The following is a 21,655-nucleotide window of genomic DNA, read 5'->3' as shown; positions in this document are numbered from 1 at the left end:
GTGTGTGTGTGTGTGTGTGTGTGTGTGTGTGTGTGTGTGTGTGTGTGTGTGTGTGTGTGTGTGTGTGTGTGTGTGTGTGTGTGTGTGTGTGTGTGTGTGTGTGTGTGTGCCTTTTTTGAAATACATTTCATGGTAAAATGGAGCCTTGCACTATCGATATAAATACGGTTGTATATATTTGTAGTTTTAGTGTATGGAAACACCAAAGCACACAGTTAAAACCATGTGCCATTTCACAGTACCAGTTTTACTGACGTTCATCTTCTGAGTCAGACTGAAACCTGCTGCGGTCGGTTTTCTACAGAAACATGATCTGTTGGATGGACAAACATCTTGTAGGTGAGAGTGAGCATTCAGAGGTGTTTAGGTGAAGAGTTTCTTCCTGTCCTGCTACGTGCTTTTTTACTTTTTTAATCTACGGAAACAATAAACTATGATCAGACACATTGTTAAACTAATGAAAAACACACTGATCATATTTTACTCATATTTAGTAAATCAAGCATCAGTTCAGGCAGGGCACATCCGTCAAGCAACATCACCAGCTCCTCCTCTCATTCGCAGGATTTGTGCTTCAAATATTTCCTCATCAAATTCAGTCAGTCATTTATCTGGATTTAAGTCATTACATTTAAAGAGGCCATATTATTCCCTTTTACAAGTCTTGATTTTGTTTCTGGGCTCTACTAGAACAGGTTTTCATGCTTGAACATTCAAAAAACACTATTTCCCCCATATTTGTCATTGTTGAAGCTCGAGCTGCGAGCTGAGGAAAAATAATGAACTAAACAGAGTGTTACTGTCACTGTCAGTAATACTCTGTTCCTGTCTCTGTGAAGCCCCTCCTTTCGAAAAAGCACAATGTGCTCTGATTGGTTGGCTGGACCAGTGTGTTATGATTGGTCAAGCGCTTCAAGTGTGTTTGGGAAATGTCCAGAGCCTTACCATAACTGCGAGTTTCAACACACTGGCTGCATCTGAAATCTCTCTCTTGACTATGTACTTATTTTGATTACTAATATAATTACTTAATGACTGCTAAAAAAAAAGTATGTATGAATGTGTGTAGTATGACTGTATTTTTAAATATCATGTGATTTTTCAGCGTCAGGTACGTTGCTTCACTGCCATTCATTAATCCCCTCCTGGCCTGGGTTATTAAAGTGTCCATCAAATGCACACTTCAGAATCCTGCTGGAAGAAGTATGTCATCCAGCTACTTTTTGCCTACTCTTTTATGAGTACTGGGAATTCAGATTTCTGTCACTGTTTTTCGACTACAGTAGGGAAATTAGCCAATACTAATGCAAGTCAACCAGGCCCTGCCCCTTTATTTTGTATATCCCTTGGGCGGGAATTATTTAAATGAGGAATATTGTGACGTATTCATTCGGGATGAGGAGGGGGAAGGGATAAAAATGGATATAAACTTCAGCTGTAATAAAGTATGCAGACACAGCACGAGCGTCACCACGGTAAGAACTGAAGCAGAAAGTGTCTGACTTCACGTCTCTTTTTTCAGTTCTTCCAGCCTGCACGCGGAAGCTCTCGGTGATCGGTTACATCCAGCAGGAGCCGACGTCCAACACACTACTGGCAGTGAAGTGACGCAACTGACGCTGGTAGATCACGTGACAGTGACAACGTTGGGGATATAGTACGTCCAAATTTCATTCAATACAACCCATATTTATACTTTATAAAACATACTTTTTTTAACGGTGGCATAGTAAGTTCAAAATCAAATGTAATATTGTGATCCCAGTCTGCGTTCCCCTGTCTTTATAGGATTTTTTTAATTGAAGTGTTTTCTGTTCCTTTTCCTTTTTTCTGTATTCTTTCCCTGTTTGCCATGCTGCCTTGTTTGTTACCACGGTTCCCTTATTTGTCTCCATAGTAACCCTGATTAGTTCCTGATTTTTCCCAGGTGTGTCTTATTTTGCCTTGTGCATAAATACCCCAGTGTTTCTCATGGTCTTTCTCTTGTGTTGTCCATTGTGGATATATGCATTTGTTTTAGTTTCTGTTGCGTTGATGATGCATGTTCTGGCCTGGATTTACTTCTGTTATGTTTAAATAAACCTTCAGCTGCATTTGGCTTCAACGTCCTGTTTTTACTAAACAACTGTTACAGAACACCAGACCAAATATGGGTCCAGCAGTGAGACTCGTCTGATTTCACCAAGAAACTCACATATCAAAGACCACATCAGAGAGTTACTGGACATTGCTAATATCACTGACCTCCCAGGCTTTGATTTGATTTATTTATTTTGCTATGGATTGCATAACGCGTTACAATCTACACTTATCTCTGATGGTCCTCGAGGATCAATAGCCGCGTTTCCACTGTCGGGCCAGGGCCGGGCCAGGGCTTTAAACGGGCCGTGCCGGGCTAATAGCCTCGGGCCAATAGCACCGGGCATGCGTTTCCACTGTCGGGCCAGAAGCTCCACAGCGCTTCACTAAAACACGCCCGTAACACGCCTCTCTGGGACAACGTCACACTAACCCATCATTTCACCAACAAATGGAAGTTTTATCAGAAAACTAATCATAAATCACTGGAAACAGCGTTGAAAACAAACACGATAAAAGAGGCGTTGCTAGCTTTTTTTTTTTTTTTTTTTTTTTAGCAGCTACTTGAATATTTAAAACCCAAGCATCGATGTTTTACCACAGGTTTACAATAAAAAGTGATACATTGATCATAATGAATTAATTTATGTAAAAATTGCACATTAGTCACTCAGAAATAAATTACCGTTAGGTCTATTTCACAAAAGAAAGAGGACACACTTACTTTTTCAGTCGTGTCTGTTTCTTTATCTGGTAACTTAGTTACAGGACATATTTACATCACATTTAGAAAAAATGATAATTTCTACAAATATATGCCATACGACCTGAGGAGCTTTAGCTCGACTCCCATACAGATATTTTCAGTCAGAGAAACAGAGGAAGCTCCCGAAAAAAAAAAGTTACTTTATTTTTTGATAGTCCGGTTTAAAGAGACGAGACGTAGGCTATGACAGATAAAATAAAAACATGACTGTGATAGCCTTTAAGATTGGTCTGATTTCTTCAAGCGTTCGCTATGTTTTTTTTTTTTACTATGCGTATCTTCAAGCGTTTACTATGTTTACTATGGTAACGGCTAGCGCGCATAGTCTTTTGCATCACAAACAGAAGGCATTCAAACATGAACGCGATTTAAATTATTTTATTTTTAAGTCTTAAATGCTGACAGAATCATCCGGCGCTGCCGTCTCCCAACGGTAAACTCCTCCTCTGTTGGTAACCACTCCTCTAGCCCGAGCTGGCCCGCTTTGGCCCAAGGTATTCGACGGGCCAGAAATCCTGGCCGTTGGCCCCGAGTAAGCCCCGATCAAGCCCCGGAAGTGACAGTGGAAACGCGACTGGCCCTGGCACGCACTAGCACGGCCCGGCCCTGGCCCGACAGTGGAAACGCGGCTACTGAGTGAGTTATAACCTTTTGGATAAGTGGCTCCTGCTTCACTGTGGGGAAGGAGGAGGAACCTTCCCCTAAACATTGCATCTAGCTCCCAAGTCCAGTGCTTCAGAGTCTGGTGGTCCCAAGTCCAGAGTCTGCAGCCATCAAAGCCGTCACTCCCAAAGTATCAAAGTCTGTCCCAAGGCGCTCAAGTATCTAGTATAGCAGACCTGACGCTGATGTCAGTGCGAGCAGGGACTCTGTCCCATAGAAACGAATGAGAAGTGCCGTAAACTGAATCGTACATGTCATGCATTTGTCTGACTTCTCTTAGAAAACAGCATTTTTTTTTTATGTAAACTAAAAATAGACCAAGCCACATTTAGAGTGAGCCTGAGGCTGTTGAAGTTTAGCCAATAGGCTAAAAAAGCAGTTTTTTTTTTTTGTTTTGTTTTTCAGCATAGTGAAGCTTCTCCTCCAGTGACATCCATTTTAAAACAAAACGGCCTCTGGTCTCCTTCCCTGTTTATGACAACATTAGGAGCTGTTGCGCTTTTTCTTTTATGCTGCTAACACTGCAACATTGCCTTAAATTGTGGCTTTGTCAATACGCCAATTAATGTTTCCTCTTATTTAAAAAAAAAAAAAAAAAACCTCTGGCGACGGCGAGGCAGACGTCTCGGATTCTCTGCAGTCGGAAGATGTTTCTCTCTGATCAAAAGCATGATGGGAAATGACTTGCTGAGACACAGTTTAATGCTCATTGGTTTAATGATGTGTGTGTTGATCTCTTTTAAATGTTTGATTTTAAATCTCTGATATCATGTTATAAATTATGTGTGAATATTCCCAAATTTTCTGACAGTGCTATGTCTGTTTCATATAACTGTTGTCATATTTCTAAATAAAAATATTAATCTTAAAAATTAATATAATAATCCTGTATTAAAGTAAAAAATAATGGAAACACGTTTTTCGAATAGAATAAAATAGCAAATGCTTTGGATGTCTTATTCATCATATTTATTTTCACATAAAAATAACGGAACCTAAATCCAGTTATGTCCAGCAAGCAGCAACACAGCGCATGAGCGTGAATCACGCGAGTGACGCGACATCAGCCTTTGATGTGTCTATCCACTTCTACGAGAGAGATCTGTATGTCCATCTTGTCTGCACTTTTTCTCTCTTCTCCTCTCTTCTCTTTTCTTCACTGCAGGGCGAGGCTCATCTCAAACGAGCCTAACCGCCCATCACTACAAACAGAAGCTGAAAAAGACTTTTGTTTTGTACAGTTTAAAGAACGTTGGACGCATCACAGATTACTTTCAGTTTCTCTGGTGAAACAGCACTTTTACGTCACCGAATCTGCTGTCATTTTAGGCAAACATTGTGAAAATGCAGAATTTCTCGAATATGCGCTCATTGCGCGTTTATTTACTTTTGTACGGTAAGACATTTTTTGGTTATAATTTCTCTTGTCTCTTTAGGACAACGATGAACTAACGTGAAGCAGTTTAGTTTATATTCGCAGGAAATTAGTTTAATGTATGTATTTTGCTAGACCATTCTAAGACATTTATTTGTTACAGTCTCCTTTCTGGTCAACGATAAAAATGAACATGAACGTGATTTGTGTTGTTGTTTGGCTCATACTCGCATCACACACATTCGACACTGATGAACACACCAATGAACAATTTGATGATGATGATGAACAGTTTCTGGTAATGTTAGGAGTGGGCAGATGAGCTGGAAAACATGAGAGAATAAACAGAAATGTGGTTAAATCTAGTAAAAAATCTTATTTTCAGTGTAGTGGCATAACAGTGAGTGAGTGTTTCTATCATCTCAAACTATACAATTATTAAACATGTCAAAATATAAAAATAATGGAGAATTCAGAGTTCAGTACAAGATCAACCTAATCAACAGCATCTGTTGCAATCAAAAGCAAATTGTTTTTATTACCACAATTTATTTCCATTCATGCGTAAAGTTGTCTAATTATACAATTTTGTCCCTTTACCAACAGAAAACCTAAAATTCTAAGACAGCACGATTTTTTTTTTTTTTAATAGCTTTACAGCTTAACTAAAGATAATCATTATTGTCATTCAGTTATAAGCTTCACATTCTCCTTTTAAATTATATAAGGAAGTGCGCGAGCAACATGCAGATATGTCTTCGCTGAGGAGCCAAGTTGATTCTTCACTCCACAGCCAATACTGAGTTCATCTCTTCACTCTTCGAGACGAGCCTCTCTCCAAGTGTTGGTGTGACAGCGAGTTCCAGCGAGTGCACATTCCCTGCTTATCTGTGCAGTGATTTGCCAGAGTTTGTGTGTTCATCTCCCTGGTCGCTTCATCACTTGCGGAGAAATCTCCTTTCACAAAAGAGCATTGCACGCGGCACGTCTTTTTAAAGATGCCTCGCCCGTGCACTTCTGGGTGCGGTCTATACATTTCTGACTCTGATGGGCACAATCGCTGTCTTGTGTGTCTGGGTGTTGAGCACGCTAAGACAACGTTTGTGGATGAGTCATGTTCCCACTGCGGGAACATGCCCATCGCACGGTTGCGGTCGAGACTCAGTGACCTTCGTGGTAGAGTCCCCTCACCCGCACCCCGATCTACGAGCTCCACGAGAGCTGGTACTTCGGCTGGCGGCCAGGGTGACCTGAGGGTTACGGTGTGGAACAAAGCGCCGACTATTCCACGCTCCACACCTCACTCTAGCACTGTGCAACCCTTGAGTGTTCCGAATGAGCCTGCAGTACAGTCCTCTGACTTGCCGCAGGTCTCATTCGGCGCTCCAGAGGAAGATTTGATGTCGATCGCTGCATCACAAGGTGGGCAGGAGTCCTTGGGAAGTGATGATTCGGCTGTGCTGCCACCCTCGGGTGCTCCAGCATTGCCCGAGTCAGATCCCGAGCTGACGGCCATGCTTTCCCGGGCAGCCGCGGCCATTTGACTAGAGTGGTCCCCGCCACCTGGTCCAGTGCGCTCGTGGCTGGACGATTGGTTTTTGGGTGCGGCCGCTGACCCTCGTCGGCGTCCAACCCCAATGCCTTTCTTCCCGGATGTGCATGAGGAGGTCACGAGGTCCTGGAAGGCACCCCTGTCTTCTCGTGATCACTCGGCGACCTCCTCCGCCTTGCCTCCTCTCGATCAGGCGGCCGCCAAAGGGTACACTGGGGTTCCCCAGGTTGAACGCTCTGTTGCGATGCAGCTGTGTCCTCAGAGTGCTTCTTCCCGTGGTGACCCTAAGCACCCCTCCAAGGCCTGTAGGTTCTCCTCCACCCTCGTGGCGAAGACCTACAGAGCTGCGGGGCTGGCGGCCTCCTCACTGCATGCCATGGCGACTCTGCAGGTCTACCAGGCCCAGATGTTACGTGACATGCACGAGGGGAGGACTGACCCAGCACTCTTCGATAAGTTGCGTGCCGCCACCGACCATCGTGGAGGAAGCCGCAGGAAGGCGCCACAGCCCTCTCCCGCCCCGCGCCTCGCTAAACGCCAGGCTAAGCGGCGCTCCTGAGACGGGCTGCTCAGAGATGGCTTTGAGTTCTTTTTCAGGAGACGGTAGCAGGGCCGCTCCTTCCCCCGGTGGAGGGCCGGGGGAGAATCCTTGGTTGTCCCACTCCCGCTGCTTGTCCCATGACGGGCAGCACCCTAATGTGGTTAAAGAAAGAACTCACTCTCCCATCTCTGAGCACACTGAGTTCTCGGATGACAGTGCGCGCCGCTCACGAGCCTCGCCACTCTCGTCCCCCTCTGTCGCCAGACCCCTGCCAGAGCACGCCCCCGTGGGACGCTGGTCCTCCTCTGGCAGGACGCGGCTAATGACCGTGCCCCCGCACCGGGCCGCTATGCCACCCTCGCCTGGGCCAGTCATTCTGCCTTGCTGCACCACCGAGGGTACGTCTGTGGTCCGCATGACCCCGCTGGTTCAGTTCCTGGGAGCCTGGTTAGAGCTTCCCGGTCTGTCCCGCTGGGTCACGAGGACCATCAGGCTCGGCTACGCCATTCAGTTCGCGCGGTCTCCTCCCCGCTTCAGGGGAGTTCGCTTCACTATGGTCGGTGGCAATGCCCCTGTCATGAGAGCGGAGGTCGCCACCCTACTGGCGAAGGGTGCGATCGAGACTGTCCCTCCAGCCGAAAGGAAGTCCGTCTTCTACAGCCCCTACTTCATTGTACTGAAGAAATCCGGTGGACTGGGTCAACTGGGAGAAGAGCAAACTCTGCCCCGTGCAGAGGATCTCTTTTCTCGGTATGGAGATCGACTCAGTCGCCATGTGCGCGCAGCTTACGAGCGAGCGCGTGCAGTCACTGCTGACTTGCCTTCGTCGGTTCGAGGGCAAGAGTGCGGTTCCACTGAAATATTTTCAGAGGCTCCTGGGGCATTTGGCATCCGCAGCCGCAGTCACACCGCTCGGATTGCTTCATATGAGACCGCTTCAGCTTTGGCTTCGCGATCGAGTCCCGAGGTGGGCATGGCAACACGGCACGCTCCGAGTCCCAGTGACTCCGACCTGCCGTCAGACCTTCACCCCGTGGTCGAACCTCAATTTTCTACGGGCCGGAGTGCCCTTAGAACGAGCTTCCAGGCATGTTGTTGTCTCAACAGATGCCTCCACCACGGGCTGGGGTGCCATGTGCAATGGACATGCTGCCGCGGGCTTCTGGATAGGACCCCAGCGCCTTTGGCATGTCAATTGCCTCGAGTTGCTTGCTGTACGCCTTGCCCGCGTCCGTGCATTGATCAGGGGTCAACACGTACTAGTCCGATCAGACAATACTGCCACAGTAGCGTACATCAACCATCAAGGTGGTCTACGCTCCCGCCGTATGTCGCAACTCGCCCGCCACCTCTTCATATGGAGTCAGAAGCATCTGAGGTCGCTTCGAGCCATTTTTATCCCTGGACACCTGAACCAGGCGGCCGACGAGCTGTCTCGGTTTCGGCCTCTCGCTGGAGAATGGCGACTCCATCCCCAGTCAGTCCAGCTGATTTGGGATCAGTTTGGGGACGCACAGGTAGATCTGTTTGCCTCCCACGACTCATCCCATTGCGACCTGTATTATTCCCTGACCGAGGGCACGCTTGGCATGGATGCACTGGCGCACAGCTGGCCGCGGGGCCTACGCAAGTATGCGTTTCCCCCAGTGATCCTTCTTGCGCAGACTTTGCGCAAGATCAGGGAGGACGAGGAGCAGGTAATATTGGTTGCCCCGTATTGGCACAACCGCACCTGGTTCCCAGAACTAGTTCTCCTCGCGACAGCACCTCCCTGGCCAATTCCTCTGAGGAAGGACCTACTTTCTCAGGGACGGGGCACCTTATGGCACCCTCGTCCCGATCTTTGGAACCTCCACGTGTGGCTCCTGGACGGGAAGAGGTAGGTTTGAGTACCCTACCACCAGCGGTAGTGGCTACCATCACTTCCGCTAGAGCATCGTCCACGAGACATGCCTATGCGTTGAAGTGGAACCTCTTCGTCAACTGGTGTTCTTCTAAACATCTAGAACTCACGAAATGCCCGATTAGTGTCGTGCTTTCCTTCCTGCAAGAAGGGTTGGAGCGAAGGCTGTCTCCCTCCACCCTGAAAGTGTATGTTGCCGCCATTGCCGCACATCACGACGCAGTTGATGGTAAGTCCTTGGGAAAGCACGACCTGATCATCAGTTTCCTGAGGGAAGCGAGGAGACTGAATCCTCCTCGTCCTCCCCTCGTACCCTCTTGGGACCGGCTAACTCTCACGTGATCCTGAGACCCTGGCCTGGATAGGTGCCCAAGGTTCCCACCACTCCCTTTCGGGACCAGGTGGTGAACCTGCAAGCGCTGCCTTTGGAGGAGGCAGACCCAGCCTTGGCACTGCTCTGTCCAGTACGCGCCCTCCGTGCTTACGTCGACAGAACGCAGTGTTTCAGGACCTCAGACCAGCTCTTTGTCTGTCATGGTGGGAAGCTGAAGGGAAAGGCTTTCTCAAAGCAAAGGTTGTCTCACTGGATAGTGGACGCCATTGCTTTGGCTTATCAGCAGCAAGGTCGACCATGCCCCCTTGGTGTGACGGCCCACTCCACCCGGAGTGTGTCATCCTCTTGGGCTCTAGCGCATGGTGTTTCGCTAACAGACATCTGCAGAGCTGCAGGCTGGGCGACACCTAACACTTTCGCGAGATTTTACAATCTCCGAGTAGAGCCAGTTTCTTCTCATGTACTCGCTTCAACTAGCCGGTACTAGATTCTGCTCAGGTGTCTTCGCTTGCTCGCCATTCCTCTCCACGGACGGGATACGTGCGATATTCTCCTCAGGTGAGCCTAATAAGCCCTGAGTCTCCTCCAGCACTGACGACGTCAACGCCAGAGTTATGCCACGGGCAGCTTTCGCGCTTGGCTAGGTGCCTCCATGAGCATGGTTCCCCCTCTGGGCGACCCCCACATGTGTATTCCACTGTAAGCCTCTCTGAGCATGTGTCTTTCCCTTGGCAAGCCACCTTGCCACCCCTGGGGTTGAAATATTCCCTCTGCGGCTGGACACCCCAGTGATTCTCCATATGCAGCCCTTCGCGGTCATATGTGTATTCTAAGTCCCCCATTTCGGGCTGGGCATGATTGCATATTTCCACTGAGATATGCTTCCCAGTGTACCTTGGTATTCCTGTGTTAAGTAGGAGTCCTTCGTCCGTGCCAGTCTCACGACAGGGAGCTCAGACTTACGCAGGGCACTGGAAGACAGTCGACAGGTGGCGTGATTACATTTACATTTACATTTACATTTATTCATTTAGCTGACGCTTTTATCCAAAGCGACTTACAATTGCTATATATGTCAGAGGTCGCACGCCTCTGGAGCAACTAGGGGTTAAGTGTCTTGCTCAGGGACACATTGGTGTCTCACAGTGGATTCGAACCTGGGTCTCTCACACCAAAGGCAAGTGTCTTATCCATTGCGCCACACCGCCCCACACCGCCCCCCACCGCCCCCCACCGCCCCCCACCGATTACACTGGGAACCCCATTCGTCGTCATCCGACGTAACTCGAAGTGACAACGAAAGGGAACGTTTCGGTTACGTATGTAACCCTTGTTCCCTGAGTAGGGAACGGAGACGTTACGTCTCCCTGCCACTTCCGCTGTACCGCTGGAACGCCTGAGTTCAGTCTCGGCTCCTCAGCGAAAACATATCTGCATGTTGCTCGCGCACTTCCTTATATACCCCCAGGATGGGGCGGAGTTACGCTATGCAAATTCCGCAGACCCATGGCATTTCATTGCCATTGGCTCGTTTTATATACTTGAAGATTATAGGCTTTCTAAGCAAAACCCCATTCGTCGTCATCCGACGTAACGTCTCCGTTCCCTACTCAGGGAACGAGGGTTACATACGTAACCGAGACGTTTCCGGGCCTCATCTGGGCTGGCAAACTATGGCACATATGGCTCAGTTCTGGAAGCGGCAAAGTTCATATGAGCCGGTTTTAATGTGAGTTGTGGCTTGCTGTGTGTGATCCAGATGTGGCCCATGTGACCTTTGTCATTGTTTTATGCATGTTTGGCATGAGTTTTTGTTGAATATACGCTGTTTTGACCAGCAGGGGTCCCCACGGTCCGAACGCTTCGAAACAGTGAATCATTTTGCGAAGCAATTGGTTCAATGGATTCAAAGCTTTGAAATGCTTTGTTTCTCCCATCACTAGGGAAAACAGGATTGGGATCAAGACTTTGACACCGAGTTTTTTTGTTTTCAGTATTTACTGTTTCACTATAGGGGCATTTTAAGTAATATATATATATATATATATATATATATATATATATATATATATATATATATATATATATATATATCTCACAAGATGAGGACTGCTTTTACAAATGTTGGATAGCCTAAAATATCAAGAAGATAACAGGAGATCTCTGCACTTTATATCTTATGTTTCTTTAATTCTATCTTTTGAATTGTAACATGAATATTTCTTATAGTGATACAATGTAATTTAGGGTAGTATGCCAGAGTATGATATAGGCTAGGTACTAAACACTACTAAATATAATAATGGTTTATAATGGTTTTTTTTTATTTTTTTACAAATGGGGTTTCTACAAAAGTGGGCGTTTCTAAGTGTTGTGTGTTTTCAAACTGGTGAGTGTGTATAAATGAGACATACTTGGTATGGAAATGTCAGTGATGGACTATAATTGCTCTCGGATTTCATCAGGAGCTGTGGGTCTTTCATGACTGACTCATACTTTCGTTTTTGGCGTCAACGAACTCCCATTAGTCTGATTACTTTCGTTTTTGGCGTCCACAAACTCCCATTCGTCTGATTACTTTTGTTTTTGGCGTCCTGAACGGTAGGCTAGGCTACTTTTGTTTCCACAGAATCTGTATCAGTGTCAGAGGAGGCGATGGGCTTTCTTATTTTCGTCCTATTGTGGTTTTTACTGCTTGGTAAGTATGCATTTGTTTCTGGTGATTCACAATAAAAACGAATGAAGATTGTGGCGGATTTTCGCATATTATTATTTTAGCCCAAAATGATTTTAGCTCTGTTTGGTATAAATCTAGACTGTGGAGACATTGGCGCTCCTGTTTGTATTACAAGTTAAAGTTATAGACCTTTTATTAATTGATTTCTATGTACTGTATATTTATTGCAATGTTGTAACTATTGTCATTTTTTTAAACTTGTACTATGGACCTTCCATTTTGAGTCCTGAATAAAGTCATTATTATTATATTATAATAGTTTCTTTTTATCCAAGGCAAAGCAAGTGTTATTAGCTTGGGGAAATGCATTTAGTGAAAGGAAATTTTAAGTCCATGTCCAACTCTAAATTTTAAGGAATTTATATCTTTGATTTCATAGTAACACTTTACAATAAGGTTCATTAACTAACATGAACTACTGAGCAACACATTTGTTACTGTATTTGTTTAATCTTAGTTAATAATAATACAACTGTTAATTGTTTGTTCATGTAATGTCAATCAGTGCATTAACTAATGTTAACAAATACAAATTTTGATTTTAATAATGTTTTAGTAAATGCTGAAATTAATATTAACTAAGATTATGCTGTAGAAGTGCAGTTCATTATTAGTTCATGTTTGTAACATATTAGATATGTTATACATATATGAGGTTATGAGGACATCTAGTGGTCATCTGATATAATGACATCCAGAGTCACATGTGTATGTTTTGGTTAATGAAGTCAGTTTAATAAAGTTATGTGATGGAGCAGGTGCTCGTGTTCGTCAGTCTGTCTAAAGAACAGAACAATGTTAACAAATCTAACTAATGAAATCATATTGTAAAGTGTAACACTTTCATGAATACATACAAAAAATGTACAACATCAACAAAACTAAACATGAATTCCTCATAATTACCTTCTTGATTCTAACTGTTGTGTTTGGTAAAGTAAATAATATTTAGTAATATTATCATAATTTCCCTATTTTTGTTTGATGAGTTATACATTTTAATTGTATCAACGTCTTTTCATTTGGAAGAGAGGCTCTCTGACCTACTGCTGCTCTCCATCGAGCGAGATATTACAACTAATTGTGAGGAAGTCATTAAAATATTTAAAAACACAACAGACGGTAGGCTACTGCTTTAAATACAGGTAATTAATTTAATTAATAAATGTAAAATCAGTGCCCTTTTTGGTCCTTCTGCCTCTGCCCCTGAGGAGGTCTGTGCACGCCACTGAATTAAGGTGACGCGGTCCTCTGTCCTCAGGTCCGAAATATCTCAAGATATATCACAAGATCGAGATGTTGACAGTGACAGACTTGAATGTGTGACAGTAACTATTCTTAAAAATAAAGGTTCTTTGGCATTGATGGTTCCACGAGGAACCTTTAACATCCATGATGGAATCTTTCCATTCCACTAAAGGTTCTTTAGATTTATATTTTTTTAAAGAGCTGATCACTGAAAGGTTCTTTGGGGAACCAAAAATGGTTCTTCAATGGCATCACTGCAAAAACACCCTTTTGGAAACTTTATTTTTAAGAGTTTATGTGAAATTAATAATTCGTTTCCTACTGAGGCTTTTATGTTGTATGCTATACTAGTACATTGTTGTGAGCTTATTTGTGATGTAATGGTATAAAGTAATTGACAATGCTGTTTACCAATACAATGTTTATATTGTTTGGAAATTTACAGAAAATGTTACTATGCATGTTGTATGTGTCCTATACTTTCTTAAAGTGATTTAAGTGATTACCTGTTCTTTTCTTCTCCAGGTGTGTTTGGTGTTAAGACAGACAGAGTGTCAGTGTCAGTGATGGAGGGAGATTCAGTCACTCTTCACACTGATGTTGAAACAAACCAACAAGAAAAGATCAAATGGTATTTTAATAACACCCGCATCGCTCAAATCAGTGGAGATCTCAGTAATATCTGTACAGATGTTCAGTGTAATGAAGATACTGAGAGATTCAGAGACAGACTGAAGCTGGATCATCAGACTGGATCTCTGACCATCACAAACATCACAAACACAAACTCTGGAGTTTATAAACTACAGATCATCAGCAGCAACACCGTCATTGGAAAGATATTTAGTGTTACTGTCCATGGTGAGTCATTTAACAAATGTTTAAAAAAACATGCATATCACAATGGCCCTCATTTATCAAAAGTGCGTACACCAAATTTCCAGCGTACACCTGGCGTACACCCAAAACCACGGTGACTTTGAGATTTATCAATATGGACGTTGGCGTACGGCACGCTCAAATCCTACGCCAGCTCAGGAGGTGGTGTACGCACGTTTCGAGTGCGGGAATGCGCAGAAAAACAATTCCTAACACTGCAAAACGCACTGACAAACTAAAAGATATGATATATTATGACCCACTGTAAAAAAAAACAACAACATAGTAATTATAAACTTAAGTGTTTATTTTTGTGCAACATGGACTTCAATGTTTAATTTGTGTGACTTTACCAAAGCATTTGAATTGTAGGCATATGTATTCCTTAAGTTGCGAGCCTGTGCGCTTTACCTGACGTTTGAAGCCTTGTTTATACTTTCGCCTGCAGGCTCCGCAGCGCGAGTCTCCGCAGACTGCGCGCGCACCTCCCCAAACGGACGAGGCGTTTATATTCGACGCGCTCGCCGTTGTACTATTCTTTGAAACGATGGTTAGGCCAGGGTTAGGCCCGGCAGGTGTGCACGGGGTTTAGTAATGAAAGGCGTTCAATGACCAAAAAAAAAAAAAAATTCAGACTGACAAAATAATAAAAATGACATTCTTCTTCTTTTAAATAATAATAATAATAACGACATTCTTCTTCTAAATAACAATAAGCGTCATTAATAATAAAAATCTAGAAATCAATTTAGTTTCTTTCCACTTCCCTGGTTTCGCTTTCTCTTTCTCAAAGAAGTTTCTCTTCTTTGCCGTCTTCCGTGTGTCCATGGCGTAAAATGAGGGCGTGGGGGGAGCGGAGACTTGAATATATAGGGGCGTGTTATTCTAATGACGCTCGTTTTCAGCCGCGGCATTTATCAAGGGCAGGTATTGCGTACACCTGGATTTCAAAGGTACGCACAGCTTCATAAATCAGGCGATGAGAGGAGTGTAAGCATAATCTTACGCCAATATATACGCCCGTTTCTACGCAAGAATGATAAATGAGGGCCAATGTGTTTACATCAGTTACTTTTAGAGCTGTTTATTCTCTTTGCCTGTGTACAGTTGCGTCCCAAACATTTATGGACTACACTTTGACGTTTTGTTCTACAAAGTTAATAACACACACCCATAGCGAAAACGGAAACTTTGAAGCAGTTTGGCTCATTTTTTGAAAACGTACGTTTTTAAAGGGGTCCTTTTATGCCCTTCTATGAAGTCTTGATTTTGTTTTTGGGGTGTACTATAATATCTTTTCATCCTTGATTGTTCAAAATGTGCATTATTTTTCACATATTTTACAGCTTCCCAGTCTGTCTCGTCGTTTTCAATGAAGCCCCTCCTTCCGAAATGCAAAATGTAGGCCTATGTAATTGTGATTGTTTAGCTGGCCCAGTGTGATGTGATTTGGCAGCACAGAAATGTACCGCCCTTCATAACCGCAAGATCTACTCAGATGTAAATATTAACAATGGCGTCAATTTCAAAACAATTCGAGCCCGATTCAGACCCTGACAATGTTAACGGACAAGAGGATTGTGATGACCGGATTCCATGTACTGACTTTGCAAAAACAGATTTTACAGGAAGTTTCAGAGTGGTATGTTGTTTTTTGTTTCTGATTGATTATATATTCGATGGTATACACCATTTAATCATATTTGTCGGAAAACCATGGTAATACAAACAGTAATCGATCACAAAATCACTGATAATTTTCCTAAGAACAGTCTTACAAAAGCAAGAACTTACAGAAGCAACAGTAAACACTACATCAATACTGTAATGTTAGTTAGCAGGCTAGCGAAGGCACAGCTTTGCCTACCATATTTTTCTTTGTTTGTTTTTTCAGATGTATTGAGGGTCATTTGTGGATATAGTAATACACTCATATTCATTCAAATAAGTAATTCCACCATGGTTAATAAAAGTTAAATGTTGCTTCTCCTCCCCACTAGGGGGACAATCACAATCACTAGGGGACAAATGCAGCAATCACATGTAAATGTCAGAGAGAGAGCGGAAAGGAGGTTTCAGAATCCCACAGAAGATTCCTCTATCCTATTATACCAGATGTTTATTTGTGTTTTAGATGTTCCTGGTGCAGAGACGGATAAGACAAAGTCCGTGAAGGAGGGAGAATCTGTCACTTTAGATCCCGGTGTAGTGAAAAACCCCAAAGATTTGATGATGTGGTATTTCAATGACAGTCGTTTAGCTGAAATCACTGGAGATCTCCGTAAGATCTGTACAGATGTTCAGTGTAAAGAGAGATTCAGAGACAGACTGAAGCTGGATCATCAGACTGGATCTCTGACCATCACAAACACCAGAAACACAGACTCTGGAGTTTATCATCTTGAGATCTTCAGCAACAGCAGCATCATCCGCCGCCAGCGCAGCATCAGCATTATCAGAGAAAATGGGACAGGCCCTAGTGAGTAAAATTCAGTCATTCAGTTAATTTTCCCTTGAGCAGGTCTAGTGTTTTTCAATGATTTTGTATTCATTGTGGCCTGTCTGAAAAAGAGAGCTCTGAAAATTAAAGTATAATTGAGATCATTTGTATCACCGTGACATGCATGTCAAGTGACACACTTTTGTCACAATTGAAAGTTATTAATCGGTCAGTTTTCCCATGAGCACCAGATGGTGCTCTGGTGATATCGGTTCCATAAATAGCACACAACTGATGAAGGTGGAAAGGCATATGAATCAATTGTTGTCAATCTCTAGTTAATGACTATATATTTTTTTCATTACAGATTGGATTATGTATTTAATAATACCAGGAGTTGTTGGTGTTCTGCTGGTGCTTGCAGGTGTAACTGGTGAGAATTTCTTTCTTTTGTGTGTGTGTGTGTGTGTGTGTGTGTGTGTGTGTGTGTGTGTGATGTTGTTTCATTCAGTCATCATTACACACACATCAGTATAATGACTATTTAAGATTGTGCTGCTTTTTTAGATGTGAAATTGTTTAGGGAAGATGACAGACATTTTAACTCTCTGCGAGTTAGAAGTTTCATGTTTCAAATCACATGCAAAAAAGTCACATGATGCAGATATATTTGTGTGTGCCATTTTATAGAAACAATCAAATCCTTATTGAATAGTTTGTGGGTAATTTAATCAAAGCATCAAACACTGCATTCAAACATGTAGAATTGCTAATAAGATGACAATGTGATTTAGTTTATCTGTTTGAAGATTCTTTAAACTGACTCTGGAGTTTAAACTGAAGAGTAGTGTGTGTGTGTGTGTGTGTGTGTGTGTAGCTGAAACAACAATCCTGTTCATTTCCTTTACCTTCTGTCAATCTGTTTTCTTCCAGGTGAACAGTGTAGAAAACAGGCCCATAATAATAACATCTCATATCCCTTATTAAATAATAAACCAAATGTCTGTTGGACAGATGAAGAGTTTTTTTTAATGTATGTGTAATTCTGTCACGACCATTTAGCTTATAACCAGTGCCATGTGTAAATGTGACGTGTGCATTTGCAATGTTTGTGCATCATGGATGGACCCTGGCTATTTTGGATCCTCAATGCTGTGAAGCTTAGTGACATTTTACTGGATTTAACTAACCGTGCAGTTATTCTAGTCCTGTTAAACATGTTGGTGAGCAGCTATTCAATAGTCATTTTCTTTTAAATTCACGGGTTTCAGTGTAACTGCACATGACACACAGTGGACACACTATTGCCTCACTCCATAGGCTTCCACACAGTGGCCAGAAGTTGTAACTGCAAAAAATATTGGTTTGTTTGAAAGATGACAAGATACAAAAATGTATAATGGCTGGAATATCTTGCCAAAATATGATGACTTAACGGAATAATTACATTGTTTAATTTTTAAAGTAAGCTTTTTTCATATACATAATCATGGTATATATACAGTCAGTTTTGATTAAAGGGATACTTCACCGATTAGTATTAAGTTTTGTATCAGTAGAAAGCCGGTAGTATTTTCGAATGACCGTGCTTCCCTCCCTCATGTCCCCCTGAGACGACAGATTTCTGTATTGTGTGTCTGGAATAAATCCTCCGATGACGCAGAAATCTGCATTTTGTGTCATCAGAGGCTCTTTTGGCCAGAGGCGAGAGACTACAGCCAGTAGGAGGAGCTCGTTCCGCATGTTTTCAACCCGCCCATGGGGGGTGGGATCTCACGATAAAAAGGCGTCTTTTCAGTGTCAAGTCAACTAGTAGCCTAGTTGTATAATGTCTTCCGATACTGCCCTCTGTAAGCGGTAGGCGTGGCTTGGGAGTGGCCTCGTAGGGCAGCGAAGCAAGTGCATTCTGGGAGTTGTTGTCTTTAATCCACATGAGCCAAAAATACATTTTCTGGCTTTTCTCAATCTAGAAGGCACCAATTTGTAAAATAATTTCACATTTCTACTACATAAATGACCCAATTTAAATACACATTAATCTTTCCAGCGGTAAAATATCCCTTTAACTATGTGTTCACTAAAATGGACATCATGCATCCGCAGCTATATTTCATCCAACCGATATTTAATATAGGCTCATAAATCAAATTTGATGTGGTGTCCTTGCAGTAATCTGACAGGGTGGCACGTTGACCGCGACACGTGGAGCTCATATTGTTAAGTCCAAAGTTTACTTCATTTTTGACATGAATACATAAAGCCGAACACATCTTTTCAAAGTATAGTCCATATATATAAAAAATATATTACTGTGGCTTCCTTCCTGGACCTTCAAGGACAGCTTCCCATACACAAAAGAAATATATTGAAATATATTTTAAAGTGTCAAAAATATATGTGGCATTCCAAATACATTGAAATATATTTGCATTGTTGTTCACTTATATTTATCATTTTGAAATATATTCTGAAATATAACAAAAATATATGATGTTAAATGTGAAATATATTTACATTTATAACATGTAATGTAAAATATATGACAAAATATATGGTCATAAAATGTTTAGCTTGCTAAAGAAGGGTCGAAAATGTATTTTGATCATAGTAATTCCTCTACCTTTTCCCCTATACACAACAGTAGGCTACCATATTTCACTACTGTATTATGACACATATAGCTATAATAAATACTGTACTTACATTTAAATGACTGCAATGTAAAATGACAGATAGTTGCTTTCCTAAGACTATTAGGCCATATTAGGTGGCACATACCTAACACTAAGTGCAATTATTAGATTTATTGTTGTTTTATTAACATCTTTCCTGAAGTCATTTAAATATTGAAAATATGCACAATATTTATGATGCAAGTATAACAGTGACACTCCAACAGTGAAGTACACTTAAACAATAGATAGAACTATTAAATAACTGTATTCAATTCTGTAAAAATTGGGAAAAAATTGTAATTTTAGGCCAATAAAGTCAGTAAAGGGGCAGCCGTGGCCTACTGGTTAGGGCTTCGGACTTGTAACCGAAGGGTTGCCGGTTCGATCCCCGACCAGTAGGAAAAATGTGGGCGGGGGAAGTGGTAGAGCACTGCTCTCCCATGCCCACATCCATGGCTGAAGTGGTCTATCTAAAAAATACATTGAAAATGTGTTGTTTGTTTGTGAAAATGCTAACTTTTTAAATTTCAAAATATATTTCAAATGAAACAATTTGCAAAAGTTAAAACATATATTTACATATGAAGAGTTCAGATGCAAAAGCCTCTAAATGCCATTTGAAATTTTCTTATAGAATGATTATTTTTATCAAGCTTGTATATTTAAGTTCAGTAATTTCACTTAAATGATAATTAATAGGTAATTTTCATTGCCATTTAAGTGAAATTACTGAATTTAAATATACGAGCTTGATAAAAATAATCATTCTATAAGAAAATTTCAGATGGCATTTAGAGGCTTTTGCATCTGAACTCTTCATATATTTAACTAAAATATATTTATTGGGCCAATTTCAAATATTTGCATATATTCCAAAAATATATTTTGAAAATATATTTCAAATATATTTCTTTTGTGTATGGGTTTACTGTATTATTTATTGTAAGGTCCCAATAACAGCATCCATTTATGATTTTAATAAATATAATCATATAGGCTGCACTGAATGTTTTTATTGTATGCAGTTTTAAAATGTACTACACTGGTGCAAATATTATTAGTTTAAAGAGAATGGAAATAGCATGTTAGTAAAGAGAATGGAAATGGCATGTAGCAAATTAGCTCAAAGGGGAAAAATATATACAAAATTATTATATAAGCGGCATAAATTACAGCGGGTTATATTTAATTATAAAGGTATAGAAGAATAGCAGGATAACATTCTCTTTGTTGTACTAACAGTACAAAAGCATGTAGCAAGATCGAACGTTTAAGTGACTGATCTGTGAACTGCAAACACAAAGACAATCAAGTGCAGATATAAAGGGTTTAATAAATGAAACTATACAACTAAACTAAGCAGAGCTTATATATAGAATGAAAAAAGCAAAAGAAAAGAGAGAGAAGAGCAAAGAATGGACAATGTTAACCACAACCTAATGAGATTCAAAATCACCTTCTTAAAAGAGGTCAAACTCAGAGACGCATGTAAAGATTGATAAAACGGTTATTTGCATTGGCTTTGGTGCTGAACAAGAGCCCTGGATGCGTGTAGAACACAGAGATTCTTCATGAGTTTGTTAGGCGTAAGCTGAAGTGTTCATTGAACTGAAAGTTAACTTGAAAGTACATTTGTAAAGTAAGTCAGTAAGTAAAGTAAAGTCAGGAAGAAGTGTCTTGTGTTATGTGCTTATGAAATTAACGTCTTAAACTGCTGATCTTATTCCCATAGTATTTTCACTATATTTTGGATATTAATATCCGCTGCAGAGTTGATAGTTACGGCCTGTTTAATTGAGAGCTGGACGATTCATTTGTTCGTCCGTGACTCTTTCAAAATTCCCTATAAAAAGAAACAATTCTCTTTGAGCTAAACTGACCTGTTTCACTTACAGAAGCTTCACTAAGCAACGTTTCGAAAGCGCCCATCACTAAGGGGTCATTTACAAGACACCGTCTTCAACTAAAACGTGAAACTTTTTATGCATGTTGGCCATTCATTTACACAACAATGGTGTTTCGGAGGCCTGGAACTGCAAATTTGTGAAAACAGTGATGTCAGGCGCATGTGTATTGGAGGTGTGAAGTGTTTCTTTACAAAGTGATGTCGCCAACTACTGGCCTGATGTGAATAATGCAGGGTTATATAGGCATTTTTGCGGATCCGGTTATTTTGACAATGCTGTCATCTGTACATGGAAAAGGCAAATGAAAATTGGGAGTTTTTTCCCCCCAAAATTCCATTTTTAGTACATCGTTGTTGTGTAAACATACCCTAAGCTAGGACATGCCCGTACTTGTAGCAGGTGGGAAGCACATATAGCCTAAAAGGAGAGTCTGCTTGTTCCTGCAAGTAATTGATTACAAAGTCAGTCATGTGTTTTATATTGTACCTTCACTCATTGTACATTGATCTTGTCTATGCTATTAAAATTTCTGTTTTGTCTTGTTTTTTCCTCAAAA

At 41.8% G+C, this 21,655-nt stretch overlaps 1 protein-coding gene across 1 annotated transcript; it reads left to right on the top strand.

Annotated features, from left to right (window-relative positions):
- The first annotated feature begins 1,451 nt into the window (after positions 1–1,451).
- Positions 1,452–17,750, top strand: LOC308701669 (uncharacterized protein). The gene is made up of 5 exons (XM_081384045.1): positions 1,452–1,657; positions 13,724–14,059; positions 16,212–16,556; positions 16,885–16,950; positions 17,451–17,750. Exons 2-5 carry the CDS (start codon positions 13,765–13,767, stop codon positions 17,558–17,560), a joined length of 816 nt encoding a protein of 271 aa, XP_081240171.1. The 5' UTR covers positions 1,452–1,657; positions 13,724–13,764; the 3' UTR covers positions 17,561–17,750.
- Positions 17,751–21,655: the final 3,905 nt, after the last annotated feature.

Source organism: Scardinius erythrophthalmus, assembly GCF_964197995.2.
Source record: "Scardinius erythrophthalmus genome assembly, chromosome: 14".
Classification (NCBI taxonomy): Eukaryota; Metazoa; Chordata; class Actinopteri; order Cypriniformes; family Leuciscidae; genus Scardinius; species Scardinius erythrophthalmus.
Note: the sequence above shows the minus strand (reverse complement) of the source record. Positions and strands in the feature narration are given on the sequence as shown.

Bases quoted from the DNA above. Each gene is read 5' to 3' on its own strand.
- LOC308701669 (XM_081384045.1), top strand. From the start codon at position 13,765: ATGGAGGGAGATTCAGTCACTCTTCACACTGATGTTGAAACAAACCAA. The intron at 14,060-16,211 runs GTGAGTCATTTA...TTTGTGTTTTAG, and splicing joins ATTTAGTGTTACTGTCCATG to ATGTTCCTGGTGCAGAGACG. The intron at 16,557-16,884 runs GTGAGTAAAATT...TTTTCATTACAG, and splicing joins AGAAAATGGGACAGGCCCTA to ATTGGATTATGTATTTAATA.